This window comes from Pongo abelii, chromosome 1 (assembly GCF_028885655.2).
Source record: "Pongo abelii isolate AG06213 chromosome 1, NHGRI_mPonAbe1-v2.0_pri, whole genome shotgun sequence".
NCBI classification, from domain to species: Eukaryota; Metazoa; Chordata; class Mammalia; order Primates; family Hominidae; genus Pongo; species Pongo abelii.
The window spans coordinates 80,018,149-80,034,087 of record NC_071985.2 but is presented as its reverse complement, the minus strand read 5'-3'; the positions used below and the strand labels follow the sequence as shown (position 1 = coordinate 80,034,087).

General features: G+C 36.1%; 1 protein-coding gene across 4 annotated transcripts in view; it reads right to left on the bottom strand.

Moving 5' to 3' along the window:
* KIFAP3 (kinesin associated protein 3) overlaps window positions 1–15,332 on the bottom strand; it is a 167,125-nt gene extending 151,793 nt beyond the window's left edge. The window contains exon 1 of one of the 4 annotated variants that reach the window (XM_054547730.1): window positions 15,110–15,332. In XM_054547730.1, coding sequence (XP_054403705.1) covers window positions 15,110–15,186 — 77 coding nt within the window. In that variant the 5' untranslated portion in view covers window positions 15,187–15,332. 4 annotated transcript variants of the gene reach the window in all.
* Between the last annotated feature and the right edge of the window lie 607 nt (window positions 15,333–15,939).

The following is a 15,939-nucleotide window of genomic DNA, read 5'->3' as shown; positions in this document are numbered from 1 at the left end:
CCAAACCACAGCAAATATTATGCAGCTATATAAAGGAATGAAGTACTGATACATGCTACAACACAGATGGACCTTGATATACTACGTGAGAAATGCTTGACACAAAAGCCACACACTTTTTTCATATAGCACTCACAAATACAATAAATATCAGTATATTTTAAAGTCTGTATTACTTGCTAGAGTGTAAATGCCATGAAGGCAGGGAATATATTTATGTTTCATTTACCAAATATGTTTTATCACTTGGCTTAATGACTTTTACACAGTAGAATCTCAACTATTAAATGAACAAATGTTGTTCACTTTTAATATCCTTCAATAGTTCACCAATGCACTCAAAATAAAGTCTCAACTCTTTACTAAAGCTCTTAAGTCCCATATGATTTGGCTCATATTTCTTTCTAGTCTTATTCTGACTTTACTTAATAATCTATGTTTCAGGCACCTTGCTGAGTGCTGGGAATACAATGGGAAGTAAGATAGACACATAGCACCTTACCTTTAGGAACTTTATAAACCAGAAGGAAATATAAAGTAGTAAGTTTAGGGAAAAACAAGGTATTAAGTATCATGAGACCCTAACAGGTATACCCGACCTGGATTGTGAGGTGGGAAAGGGAAGTTCAGGAAAGCTTTCTGGAAAAAGTGGTATTTATGTCAAAACAGGAAAGATGAGGAATTAGCCGGGCAAAGAACAGGGCAAGTTCCAGATAAAGGGAAGGGCATGTAAGACTCATACACCAAAACACATAGGGATCCAAAAAAAATTATTTTTGTAAGACCAAAATATGGAATTACTCAGGTAGGAAGGGACTGAAAATATACTGCTATCTGCTGTCTTGTTAAAAACAAAACATAAAAGTAAAAATATTGTTAAAGAATATATGTAATCATGGTCAAAAAACAATAATTAAAATGGAAGGTTCTATCAGACATCACAAATGTTTTCCATCAGGCCTGTATAAATACATGTCTCCTGTATATTTCTAGTCTGAAAACAGACAATTCAAACTTTTTATTATTTATAGTAAAAATTAGATGAAATTGAGAAATGTATTTTTCAACCTTTCCAGATTCTAATCTTATTTTACTTCAAACATTACATTGACTGGCTTGGTTTTAATTTTGGAACTCTAGATAGTATGTATTTAAAAGCAAACCACAGGTTGAGAATTATAAGTCACAGTATGCCTGAGTGTCCATACTGGTACGATAATGTTAAGAAAAACTACCTCTGACACAAATATATTACATGAAAATCAGCTAATGGTATAACAGCGGCTCTTTGTTCCAGAACAATTTTGAATTTAAAGTTAAAAGACAATTTATTTTCTTCTGTCACAAAATTTTTAACCAAGGTATTTTAAAAACCAACGTTAAGTAAAATTCAGTGAGGAAATAAACACTGATGTAGGCTTATATATTCCTTTAAAATTTTTTACTGACAAAGTCTGGCTATTTGCCAGTTTCAGATATATTTACATAAAATGAAAAAGACAGTCAATACATGCCTGTCTTGCCAGGACAATAGAGCTGATTTATTTATTATACAATTGTTTGAATCCCTTTTATGAGTCTACTAACACTTGGAAGATCTTTCTGTGATGATGAGAGCTCAGCCAAGCCAGAATAAAAATATTCACTACAAGTGTATTATGACTTGAAATAATACCACCACCTTACATTCATGTTTTATTTTTTAAAAGTATTTCATCTTTCGTCCTTGTATCTCTCAGAAGGTAACACCTGTCCCATTTTCAGATGAGGAAACCGTGCCCAAAGGAATACATGCGACTTTTTCAGGGTATTTACTGAATCAGTACTGAATTAAAATTTTTTTCTATTGGATCACTGCTTACTCTTGGTCCAGTGGGAAGTAACTTTTTTTTTTTTTTTTTTTTTTCCAAATCAGGAATGATCTGAGTATTTGCCAGCAGCCAAATAATCCCAACAGACTACAATTTTTTTGAGTAACTGATACTATATTTAAAAGAAATCATGGCCTATTTTATTGTCATCAAACTTCTGAACAAACCTCTTAATAATTACTAAATGTCCTACAAAAATTATGTTGTATACATGGGAGTCAAATGGATGACAAGGATGCGGAAAGCAGAAAGAGACTGGAAATCAACATCTCAATCCAACCTTCCAAAAAGCAGAATCCACCATTTCTTTCCCCTTCATCATTTCAAAAGCGCATGGCAATGAACACCAAACTGAGGCCTGAGGGCGGATGCACCAGACTTTATTCCCAGGCTCTCATGGGATTTATCTGTTATGGGAAAATAGAGAGTCTGGGAAGAAGGGGAAAAAAAAAACAAAGACGCGGTTTACCTTGCCCTACCTCCCTCTCCCCCTGGAATAAGGTGATGTAGCGAAGAAACCATCTTTCAATGCTGTCAGGGCTCCACCAAGTCAGGTCAAAGGACCTTGAAGCCCCCCCAGAGCTCTCCCCTTTTTTCTCCGCTTCACCTTTTCCCTCTCCTCTCGGTGACTTCTCTCCCTGCTTCCCATCCGGTCTTCTAAACTAGCGTTGACCAGTGACATCTCACAGCCAACCCAAGAACATCTTCAGGGCCCTGGCAAGGAGGGTAGGACAGAACCTTGGGGAGTCGTCACCTTTTGAGGTATCTGGCGTCCTCCCCTTGCATGGCGGCAGCGGCAGCGGCGTGGGGAGGATGGGGTATCTGAGAGGCAGGCGTGGCTATTTCCGGGGACGGTGGCCAAAGTACCCTCACACCCAGAGGCGATGACAGTCCTGAGGCCTGCAAGGCGGGGCAGCAGCGGCGCTGTGGTTACCACGGTGAAGCCTCCAGCTCCTCCCACAGCTTCTGTGCCCCAAAACACTGGAGCGGCCCAGACCCGCCCAGAGTCGCCTATGCCGGGCCGTCAGGACGCATGCGCTTGCGCTGCACCACTAGTATGCGCAGGCTCAGTCTGAGGCGCTGGCCTCAGAGTTTGACGCACCGGGGAGCCAAGCAGGGAAGTTTTGGTGCAGATTTGAGCGTCCGTGTATAAGGAGTGGCTCCGTAGTCACCGCCCCCTTGAGGATGGGAATAGAAAGGGCTGTCAGGTCAGCTTGAGGGAGGGGAATCCGATAACCTTTTAGTTAGCGAATGCTATAGAGCAGTCCAGCTAATAAGGGAGGTTCCTATTTGGGGGCCTGAATGGCCCTGATTGCACTTACAAGCTCTAACTTGTGGAGATAATCTGACCGTTGTACAAAATGGATATAATTAACATCAACTTTGAAGGCGGCAAGTCTGTCACTTTGATGTCTTAAATCTAGAATACACCTCCCCCAACCAAAACAAACAAACAAACAACAACAGCAAAAAACAGTTCCTGAAATTCCAACTCCACCAATTATCCCTAACTCAAGGTATGTTTACAATTGCTTCTTCTGAGGCAGGCAATTGTTAGCAGTGCAGGGCATAGGAAAGAAGGGTTCTTTTTTAACTGCATGTTCTCTGGTTTAAGATCTATTCCCATGGGTTCAGCTATTACGTCTATGCAAATGATTTAGGTTCATTTATTTGATAAATGTGAATTGAGGACTGGCTGCGTGCCAAACACCAAACCAGGCTCTAGGGATGCAAAGAAAGCACCTCCACTCCCCCTGCTCATCTATAATCTTGTCACCTATTCACTGTCTTCTAGTCCTGTTTTCCCAGTTGCTTTGAAACGTGCACGTAGTTGCTCTGCTGCTTTTTTCAAATGCAGTACATTGATGCAATTATTGATTATCCGTTATGTGTAAAACACCCTGTTATGGCACTGCATGGTATATTAAATATAGAAATACAGTCCTTACCCAACAAAATATATTTTTATCTTCCCACCCATTCACACCAGCTACACTATTTCTGTAGATGTTATAGTCATTCTTTCATTCTGCCAGGGAAGAAAATTTGCAGCTAATTTTGACTCCTTCCTCTGTATCATGCCCTCTTACTAAAGTGTTACAAAATTCTATCTTTGCTTCCTTCAAGATATTCAGGTAGTCCAGTTTTTTTCTCCATTCTTACTTCTACCAATAGTCTAATCACTTTATACCTAGAGTACTGCAATTCCTTCCTCATTGGACTTCCTATTTTTTGTTTTTCTAAATATTAATTCTGCAAGCTAATGTAAAATTTTACAAATTATCATTTATAACACCTTTAATGGTAATATAGCGGGCTAGATTACTTTAAAATCTTCACAATACCTAAAATTGGAAGACCAAAATATACATTAAAATGCGTAGATAATATAACAATGATTTTTGGAATGTAAGTTAGCTCCTTGAGCTCAGAGAACTTATTTTGTTCACTTTTGCATTCAGCCCATAGTTGTCACTGAACAAATATTTGGTGTTGAAAAAATGCAAACCTGAGCTTGAAAAAACAATAGCAACAAAAAAAAAACCTGGAGAAAATGCCCAGAGGCCAGAAAGAAAGAGAGAGCTGGAAACCAGAGCAATAAATAGATAGCTAGCTGAAACTGGGACTGAACTAGATAAGCTGTCTGTCTGTGGCAGGAAAAGTACAAGATGAGCCTGGAACATTTTATGCTTGACAGTAAGGATATAGTCAAAGACTAATAAGATAAGATTATGTAAAAAGGACACTGGTGAATTTGAGGCAATTTGGGAATCAAATGGAATTACTGGGACTGATTTAAGACATTAAATAAATAAAAAAATGAAATCCATAATGATAACAACACAGAAAAACAGGGAAAAAAGAACCCCACTTCAGTTGGAGGCAACTACTACGTCAGATCTTTACTCTGAAAGCTAGTAATTAAAAGAAAGAAGGATTTAATCTAATGCTTTTAGAAATAAACCAGATTTCACCTCCTTGTAACAAGGAAAAGCTCTTCTTAACAGAAAATACCTGGTAGGAATGGAGAAAAATAATGATAGTTACTATTTTGCAAGCCCCAATAAACAATGGATTCAAATAAGCCCTATTAATTTACTTTAAAATAATTTAAAGTGAGGCAAAGTTTTACCCCACATATTTCTTGATAATCCTAAAGGAAAAGAAATGTTACTTTACAATGAGGAGATCTGGCTGTCAGCATTTTAAACAGACAAGCAGACAGCATCATTAGTGAGAGGTGAACCCAGCTGGACTTCTGGGTTGGGTGGGGACTTGGAGAACTTTTCTGTCTAGCTAGAGGATTATAAACGCACCAATCAGCACTCTGGGTCTAGCTAAAGGATTGTAAATGCACCAATCAGCACTCTGTAAAAACGCACCAATCAGTGCTCTGTGTCTAGCGAAAGGATTGTAAATGCACCGATCAGCACTCTGTAAAATGGACCAATCAGCAGGATGTGGGCGGGGCCAAACAAGGGAATAAAAGCTGGCCACCAGAACCAGCAGCAGCTACCCACTCGTGTCTGCTTCCACACTGTGGAAGCTTTGTTTTTTCGCTCTTCACAATAAATCTTGCTGCTGCTCACTCTTTGGGTCCGCACCACCTTTAAAGAGCTGTAACACTTGCCGCGAAGGTCCATGGCTTCGCTCCTGAAGTGAGCAAGACCACAAACCCACTGGAAGGAAGAAATTCTGGACACATCTGAACATCTGAAGGAACAACTCCGGACACACCATCTTTAAGAGCTGTAACACTCACCACGAAGGTCCGCGGCTTCATTCTTGAAGTCAGCGAGACCAAGAACCCACCAGAGGGAATAAATTCTGGACACATTAGTAGTGATGCTACCTGATAGTATATATAATAGGAAGCATGCAAGATCACCTATGAAGTATTCTTGCCCAAAATTAACCTGAATCTAACCAAGCTGTTAGATCTAATGTCCAGTAGTAAATAAAAAGATAATTCTGAAAAGTGGTAAACATACTTAATAGGATATCAAGATGTATTACAACAGAATAATAATTATAAGGTATGTTATTGGTAGAGGAATAGAATCCTAATGGGACAAAGAAGAGATCCAGACCCATGCATGTATGTAAACTTGAAATATAACACAGGTGAATGTTTGGATCATTGTGGAAAATGGATTTTCAATAAATCTGGCAAGCGTGTCCATGTGAAGAGAGTCCACCAACAGGCTTTGTGTGAGCAACAAGGCTGTTTATTTCACTTGGGTGCAAGTGGGCTGAGTCCAAAAAGAGTCAGCAAAGGGAGATGGGGAAGGGGTTGTTTTATAGGAGTTGGGTAGGTAATGGAAAATTACAGTAAAAGGTGGTTATCTATTGTTAGCTGAGGAGGGGGTCACAAGGTACATGGTGGGGGGATCATAAGACTTATTGTCCAGAAGAAGAATGTCACAAAGTTGATTGATCAGCTAAGGTAGGGCAGGGACAGGTCACAATGGTAAAATGTTTTAATTTTGGTTAATCAGTTAAGGCAGGAACTGGCTGTTTTACTTCTCTGTAGTTTTTTGGCTGCTCCAGACTTATTTGCTCCTGCAGGCCACCTGGATGTGTATGTGCAGGTCACAGAGGTTATAATGGCTGAGCTTTGGCTCAGAGGCCTGACAAAATCATTGTGAGACAATTGGTTTTATGTAAAATTAATTGGATGCCTATCTCATGCCATATACAAAAATTAATTGAATAAACATGTAAATATGAAAAACTTTAAAACATTTAGAAACAAATCTAAATTATCTTTATAACCTTCAGTTAAGCACACACTTTTAAAACAACTGATCTTTGTATAAAAATGCTAAAAACAGGCCGGGAGCAGTGGCTCACGCCTTTAATCCCAGCACTTTGGGATGCCGAGGCGGGCGGATCATGAGGTCAAGAGATCAAGACTATCCTGGCCAACATGGTGAAACCCCATCTCTACTAAAAATACAAAAATTAGCTGGGCGTGGTGGCGTGCGCCAGTAGTCTCAGCTATTCGGGAGACTGAGGCAGGAGAATTGCCTAAACCCAGGAGGCGGAGGTTGCGGTGAGCCGAGATGCACCAAAACAAAACAAAACAAAAATCACTAAAAACAATGCATTTACTATTCTAAAATTATTAACTTCTAATTTCAACCACAACACCATAAAGTGGAAAGACAAGTCAAAAATGATATAACCTATTTACATTACATAAAAACTAACAAAGGATTAATAGAGAACAACAAAATAAAACATGAAATGATGCTCAACCTCAATAGTAATGAGGAAGATACCAATTAAAACCATAAAAATATACTATTTTATATTGACTAGGGTGTAAAAAATAAGTCTGACAATACCAGGTGCAAGTGAAAATGTGAAGCCCTGGAAACTATTCAGTGAACACCTCAAGCGTGAATATATACCGGGACAACCACTTGAGAATAAAATGTCAGATTATTTTGTAAAGTTGAATAGGCACATACTCTAAATCTCAGCAATTCTACTTCTAGTTCTATGCTTCATAAAATTGTTCCAAAATCATTGGAGAAGTACTGAGCTTAGTAGAAAATGAAAAATGGAAAGACAATAACAAAATACTTTTGCAGGAGAATGAATGAATACATTTGAAATATTCACACAATACAATAATATGCAGCAGAGAAAGTTGATGAACCAGAACTTTACATATGACGTGGATGAATACTAGAAACATGATACTGAGTGAAAAATTGTGGAAGATTAAATACAGCATGATGCTTTATTTAAATTGCACTATAATTTAAAAACAATAAAATGCATTCTTCTTGGCCTACAGTTCTCTTAAGTTTTGAAAAACTCATAAGTCATATAATTACCTGCACAATCAAAATATAGAGCAGTTCTGTCATCCTCCAAAATTCCCTTGTATTCCTTGGAGTCGCCTTATCCCCACAATCCCAGGCTCTGGTAAAGACTGATCTGTTTTCTGTTCCTATAATTTTGCCTTTTCCAGAACATCATCTGAATGTAATGATAGGAGCTGTAGCCTTTTGAATCTAGTTTCTTTCATTTAGCACAATGCATTTGAAGACAATCCATGTTGTTTTTCGGTCCTTTTTTTTTTATTGTTAAGTACTTTTCCATGGTATGAATGTACCATAGTTTATTCATTTGCCAGTTGAAAGACATTTGAGTTGCTTCTAGCTTTTGGCAACTATGAATAAAGCTACTAAAAAAATTTACATACAGATTTTTGTGTTAATTAGTTTTCTTTACTCCTGTTCAATTATCTAAGAATAGGTTTACTTAGTTGTATGGTAAATATATGAATGACTGTACAAAACCGCCAAACTGTTTTCCAAAGTGAATGCCATTCTGCATTTCTACCAACAATGTATGAGTTCAGATTTAGCTACATCCTTTCCAGCACTTGGTATTTTGTTTTTTTTTATTTGTCTGTTTAATCTCATCATTCTAATAAGTGTGCAGGGCTATCTCACTTGATTTTAATTGAATTTTCCCTGATTATTAATGGTATGAGCATATTTTCATATGTTTAATTACCATTTCTATACCATGTTTGAGTTCTCTTCAAATTTTTTGTCCATTTTTAATTTATATTTTTGCCGGACTGATAAACTGAGCACAGAGATATCAACAGATAAGTAGATAAAGAGGATGAATTACTAATATCTGAAATGAAAGAAGGGACATCATTCAGATTCTACAGGTATAAAAATGATAATTTGAAAATTATGAACAACTTTATACTACTAAATTTAATGACTTAAATGAAATAAGCAAATACCTTCAGTGATATTTATTAAGATGGCGACAAGAACAAAGAGAAAATGTTAAAGCTCTTTATCTCTTAAAGAAATTGAATACCTAATGACAATATTTCCCACAAAATACACTTCAGACACAAATAGCTTCACTTATGCATTCTACCAAGCAAGTAATTAAGATAATGTCAATTTAGATACTTTCTGAAAATATAAAATGAAAGCATATCTACCAACTAATTTTAAAAGGTCAGCATTATCCTGATATCAAAATTAGAAAATGGTATTACAAAATAAGAGCTACAAATATCCTTAGTGAACATATGTGCAAAAGTCTTTAACAAAATATTAGCAAATCAAACCAGCAATACATAAAAAGAATGCTATGACCAAATGGGGTTTATCCCAGGAATGCAAGGTTGGTTTAACACATGAAAATCCAACAATTAATTTGCCATATTGCTATATAGTTTGCATACTTGACCCTCCAAACCTTATGTTAAAGTTTGATCTCCAATGTTGGAGACAGGGCCTAATGGGAGATGTTTGGGTGATGCAGACAGATCCCTCATGGATGACTTTGTACTGTCCTTGTGGTAATTAGTGAGTTCTTGCTCTATTAGTTCCTGTGACAGCTGGTTGATAAAAAGAGACTAGCACCTCCCCCACCTCTTGCCTCCTATCTTGCCATGTGATCACCGCACATGCTGGCTCCCTTTCCCCTTCCATCTTGAACGGAAGCAGCCTGAAGCCCTCACCAGAAGCAGATACTGGCCCCCTACTTCTTGTACAGCCTGAAGAACAATGAGCCAAATAAACTTTCTTTATAAATTACATAATCTCAGGTATTCCTTTATAGCAACACATATGAACAAAGACACATATTAACAATGTAAAGGTAAAAAATCATATGGTCATCTCAACAGAAGCAGAAAATTAATATGATGGAATTCATGATTTTAAAAAACTATTAGCAATCTAAGAATAGAAAGTGACTTCTTCACCCTAATAAAGCATACTTATATGGGTTTACTTCTGGGTTCTCTATTCTGTTTCATTGGTCTATCTGTCTTTTTCATGCCAGTATAATACTGTTTTAATTACCATAGCTTTGTAATATATTTTGAAATCAGGAAATGTAATGCCTCAATCTTTCTTCTTCTTTCTGAAGATCATTTTGGCTTTTTGGAGTTCTTTGTGGTTCCATATGGACTTCAGGTTTTTTTTTTTTAATATTTCTATTAAAAGAATGCCAATGTATTTTGATAGAGATAGCGCTGAATGTGTAAATTGCTTTGGCTAGTATGGATTTTTTTTAACAATGTGAAGTCTTCCAATCTATAAACAAGGGATGTCTTTCCATTTATTTGAATAATTTTGGTAGAATTATCCCTAGGTATTTATTGTTTTCAGGTGATATTATCAGTGGTGTTTGAAAAACCATATAGATTGGAAAGGAAAAGTAAAACTATTTTGATTTACAAATAAAAAGCTACTAGACCTAATAATTAGTAATATCACAGAATACAAAGTTATTACAAAAATCAATTGTATTGACTTATACTAGCAATGAAAAATTGAAAAAAAAATTTATAAACACCATTGATAATACCACCAGAGAGCAATAAATATGTAGGGATAAATCTACCAAAATTTGTTCAAGACCTATGCACTGAAAACCATGAAACAGCACTAAGAGAAATTAAAGATGCCCTAGGAAAATGGAAAAGTGTGTCATGTCTATAGATTGAGTGATTCAATATTATTAGAACATTAATTTTACTCAAATTTATCTATAGATTCTATAAATTCCAATCAAATACCAGCAATATATTTTTTTTACAAATTGACAGGTTGATTATTTTATATGAAAATGCAAAGGACCTCTAAGAGTTTACATAATTTTGAAGAACAAATTTGAAGGACATCATGATTAAAAGACCTACTATAACTTTATTAGCCAATTCAATGTGTATTGGCATAAGGATATACATATACATAGATTAATAGAAGAGAATAAAAAATAAAGAATAGAAAGAGAATGACTCAATTATGGTTCAGTTAACTTTTCAGATAATTTCTTAAAACTTTTTTAAATTCACAGAAAGTTGCAGAAACGGTACAGAGATATCTAGGTACCTTCACCTAGTTTCACCCAGTAGTTACATCTTCCATAAATGTATTGTAATCAGAAACCCAAAAACTGATATCAGTACAATGTATGTATATAATTCTATGCCATTTTATCATGTGTGTAAACTTCTGTAACCACTACCTCAATTAGTATCTAGAATTATTCTGTCACCACAAAGATCTACTGAAATTTACATTTCATTGGATTGAATGAAGTGTAGAAACTGCATCTCCCTTTAAGTCAGTTTACTCTCTTCCAGTTTTAATAAAATTATCTTTAACATTTCCTTTACATACATTTAGAACTATATCAGTGTTATCATTTTGCTTTAATCATAAAACAATTTAGAAAACTTAAGAGAAGGAAGGTCTATCACCAAAATTTAAAACCTCCCTTTGAAAGACACCATTAAGAAATGAAATGGTAAGTCACAGACTGAAAGTATTCGCCATAAATCTATATGACAAAATAATTGTATTCATGATATAAAGAGAACTATTACAAGTCAATAAAAAATCTAAATGACCTAACTAAAAATGAGCAATTAATTTACAAAAATGTCATAAAAGGAGATACATGGCTAGCTAATAAGCACATAGTGACTCAACTTTATTAGTCATCATGAAGCTGGAAATTTAACCACTGTGAAATACACTATTATACATCTATATTAGTTTTCTATTGCTGCAATAACAAATGGTAACAAACTTAGTGACTTAAAACTTAAATTTATTGTCTTACAGTTCTGTAGATCAGAAGTCTGCAATGAATCTCACTGAGTTAAAATCAAGATACCAAGAGGGCTTTCTTTTTTTCTGGATGCTCTAGAGTAGAGTCGGTTTCCTTGGCATTTTCAGCTGTTACAGGCCATCCACACTCCTTCACTGATGGCCTCTTTCCTCCATCTTCAAAGCCAGCAACAGTGGCCCAAGTCGTTCTCATTATTGCCATCTCACAGGTCCTTCTTCTCTTATCACATCTCTCTATGACCACAGCCAGGAAAGGTTTTCCACTTTTAGGGATGCATGTGGGCCCCACTGAATAATTCAGGATAATCTCCCCATGTTAAAGTAGGTCCTTAACTTTAATCACATCTATCAAGTTCCTTTTGCCATGTAGGTAATATATTTACAGGTTCCAGAGATGGGATGTGAGCACCTTTTTTTTTGTGGGGGAGGGGGGTGAGAGGGGTGGGAGCATTATTTTACCTGCCACAATACCTACCACCATAATGATTAATATTAAATTGTCAGACAATACCAATTGGTGGTAAGAATGTGGAGCTACTGGAGTTCTAATACTTGTGAGAATGCAAAATGGTACAACCTTTTGGAAGACAGTTTTATAGTTTCTTCAACAGTTAAATGCATATTTACAATACAACCAGCAATTCCACTCCTATGTATCTACCCAAGAAAAATGAAAACATATGTCCACAACAATTGCTCACAAATGTTCATAGTAGCTTTATTAATAATGACAGAAAACTTGAAACAACCCAAATGTCTATTAACATGTCAATTGATACAAATTGTGGGATATTCCCACAATGGATACTACTTAGCATTAAGAAAAACCAAAACTACTGATATATGCAACATGAATAAATCTTAAAAAAACTCATTATGACGAAAGAACCATATGGTTTGATTCCATCTATAAGAAATTCTTGAATAGAAAAAAAGCACACCCCGATCTCTTATGACAGAAAGTAGATAAGTGGTTGCCTTGTGCTAGTGATAGAAGGTGGATAGACTGCAGCCAGGCTGGAGGAAACTTTAGGGTAATGGTTACCCATGTGAGTACAATTATTAAAACTCATCAAGCTGTATATTTGTATTCATTTTATTGCATGTAAATTTTAAAAATTTTGTATAAAAATAAATTATACTTTCTCTTTGTTGTATATAAATTATTTCCCAGTGTGATTTTTTAAGAGATATAATGAGCAAGGAAAAAAGTAGTAAGCCAAATGGGTGGATTAAATAGCATATTGAACACAGTTGGCTGGGCACGGTGGTTTACACCTGTAATCCCAGCACTTTGGGGGGCCAAGGTGGGAGGATCACTTGAGGTCAGGAGTTTGAGACTAGCCTGGCCAACATAGTGAAACCCCATCTCTATTAAAAATACAAAAATTAGGCAGGTGTGGTGGGGCATGCTTTTAATCCCAGCTACTTGGGAGGCTGAGGCATGAGAATCGCCTGAACCCAGGAGGCAGAGGTTGCAGCGAGCTGAGATCATGCCACTGCACTCCAGCCTGGGCAACAGAGCGAGACTCTGTCTCAAAAAATAATAATAAAATAAACACAGTTGAAGAGAAAATTTGTAAATATTAAGAGGAAATAATACAACACAGCGTGATAGAGAAAACCAGTTCTTAAAAAGGGGTTAAGAAATGGAAAGGATAACATGTAAAGATCCATAAGCTTTTAATATGACTGCGGGAAAAAAAGAATAGAGAGACTAGAGACAAGCCAATATTTAAGATTGGAAAACATCCTGAGTTAATCAAAGACGTGAATCCCAAGCAGGATAAATAAAACAGATTCATTACTGAAATTAGAGAATTCCAAAGATAGAGATCTCAGAAGCCATCATCAGTTAGTAATTTTTTTGTGTGTTAATTTTGCATTTCTATTTTGTTCTCATCTCCCAAACGGATTATAAATTGTTGAGTGAAGAAATCAATCTCATTCAGCACTTGGAATCCCATTATTCTGTGGTGTGGTGGCTAAGAACCTGAATTCTTCTGAAGTAAGAACTTGGTTAGTGTGCCTGTTCTACCACTTATTTACTTTTGAGCTTGGGCAAGTTAAACTCTGTAATGTTCAATTTTCTCATCTGTAAAATAGGGGTAATAGTCTTTATGTCCTGAAATTATTGTAATGTTAAATGAGATAGCATACATAAATTTGTACCAGTGTATTTATCACATTAAGGGCAGCAGTTGATATTAGCTGGACCAGGTGTTTGCAAACTTAGTTAATTTATTACCTACCTACCATTTATTAATGACCACCTGCCATTTATTAATCATATGACTACTCACCCACATATCCCTTATTAATTATATGACTCTGGACAAGTCACTAAAGCACTCTGTGTGTACTTCATTTAGAAAAATTGGGGGAAATACCCATATTGCCAAAGATTATTGCAAGGATACGAAGAGTTGATATTTTGTTAGAATCTTATAAATTTTAAAGTTACATGAAAACTATGATGTTATTATTTCAACTTAATTCTTAAATTTGTCAACTGTATTTTGAATACTAGCCACAGCGGGGTGTTTAAAAGTACTGAGAAAAGTGATTGCTGCCTTACAATTTTATAATTTGACAGGAGAGAAAGAGTACAAAGATGCCTAACACCAATGACAGAATCATTTAAATAGAAATAATCCCATTGATACACCAACATGCTAAGGATGGTTTCTGAGGGCTTTAGAGATATAGGAGTCAGTCTGGGTTGCATTGGGAAGCCTTTTGTTAATACCACAGTTTGTTCCATCAAGCAAAACTCTTTTTCCTAGAAGCCTTTTGTAAGCTTCAGATGCAGTACAGTGCCTTTTCTGTTCTACTGCATATACTGTACTTTATGTGCATTATTTGTTTATACCTCTATCCTCTCCAATAAGAGGGATTAAAAAGGCATAAAATCATGGATGTCCAGTCACAGTGCATGGCACGTAGTACTAACTCAATAAATGGCAACTGCTGCTATATCAAATACAGTTACTGCCTTCAAGGAGCACATGAACTAGTCCTTAGGTATATAAACAAATAATTATTGACTATATTAATGCTTTCATAATAGCAGCATGACACAAGTAGGATGTTGGCACAAAAGGGAATAATCCACTTATCTTGGAGGATAGAGACTCAGAGTAGGACTCACAAAAGCTGAATAAAATTTTGCTTAGCAGAGAGCATAACAGGGATATTATAGAGAAAGGCAATAGTATATACAAGGACACAAAAGTATGAAATATCATGGTACAGTTAGGTAACCGTACATAGTTTGAGACAGAATTAGGTTTAGGTGGACTGGCATGAAAAATAAGTTGGGAAAAGACAGCAGGGGCAAGATCATGGAGAACCTGGTATACGAGAACATGGTATTTGAATATTTCCTGCAGGCATGAGGACCCACTGAAGAATTTTAATATAGGAAAGTCATATGCTAAGATTTATTATTTTCAGCAATATTCATTGCTCTATATTTTATCCACACAGCAACGGAAAACAGAGGGGTAAGAATTACATTTTAAAAATACTCCAAATATGTTGTTTATAAATTTCAATCCTGATTTGCTTCAACAGTACATAGAAAATCTTTCTTACCTTGTGATTGCCTTTGGGATGCCATCAAATGGCCAGTGGGGCCCAAGGAGCCCATATCCACTGGCTATCAATGCCATTATCCTTCCACCTTTCCAATTAGTTTGAGCTCATGTAGCACATCTTAATCCAAAGGAGATTTCAGTTAAAAGGACCCTTTAAAATAATTCTCTTCCTGGTGGTGGTAACCACTGTTTCAACTAGTATGACATAAGACAACAACTATGACATCACTGGGTTGCTCGTAGGATCAGGAATAGGGCGTGGCCCACTAGGATAATGGATAATGAATTCCTGTGCTTTTTTCTTTCACCAGATTATCTTATAGTCCGAATAATACTTTGAGAAAATAGTCATGCAATATGCCAAACTGATGAACCTTAAAGACACAGTCAAATGAATGTGTTATTCAGTATGAATAATAGAGGTGTATTTAGTCACTTACACCCATATGTGCACACACACACCCCTATATTTGTGAATTTGTATATGTGGATTTATACATATATGTTCAAGTGGAAGTTCCTTGCAGGAGAGCATAGCTACTGTTATGCTTTCATGTGTATTCCTTTGCAGAGATGCACATAGCATGGTGAGGAAGGACTACCATCTGAGTGTATCCAGCCATACCAGCTGTATTTATTAATTTAAACAAAATTTATGAGCAGGTATTGCTTTAGATTTGGGTATGGAAGAGTAAATAGACACAGTTTTTGACTTGAATAGTTGTACCCAAATTCAGTAGGGATACACACAAAGTGAACAGATAAATGAAATTTAAAGTCATGTATTCTGTGGTAGAGCTATAATGTGTCTCCATAGAAATCAAGGAG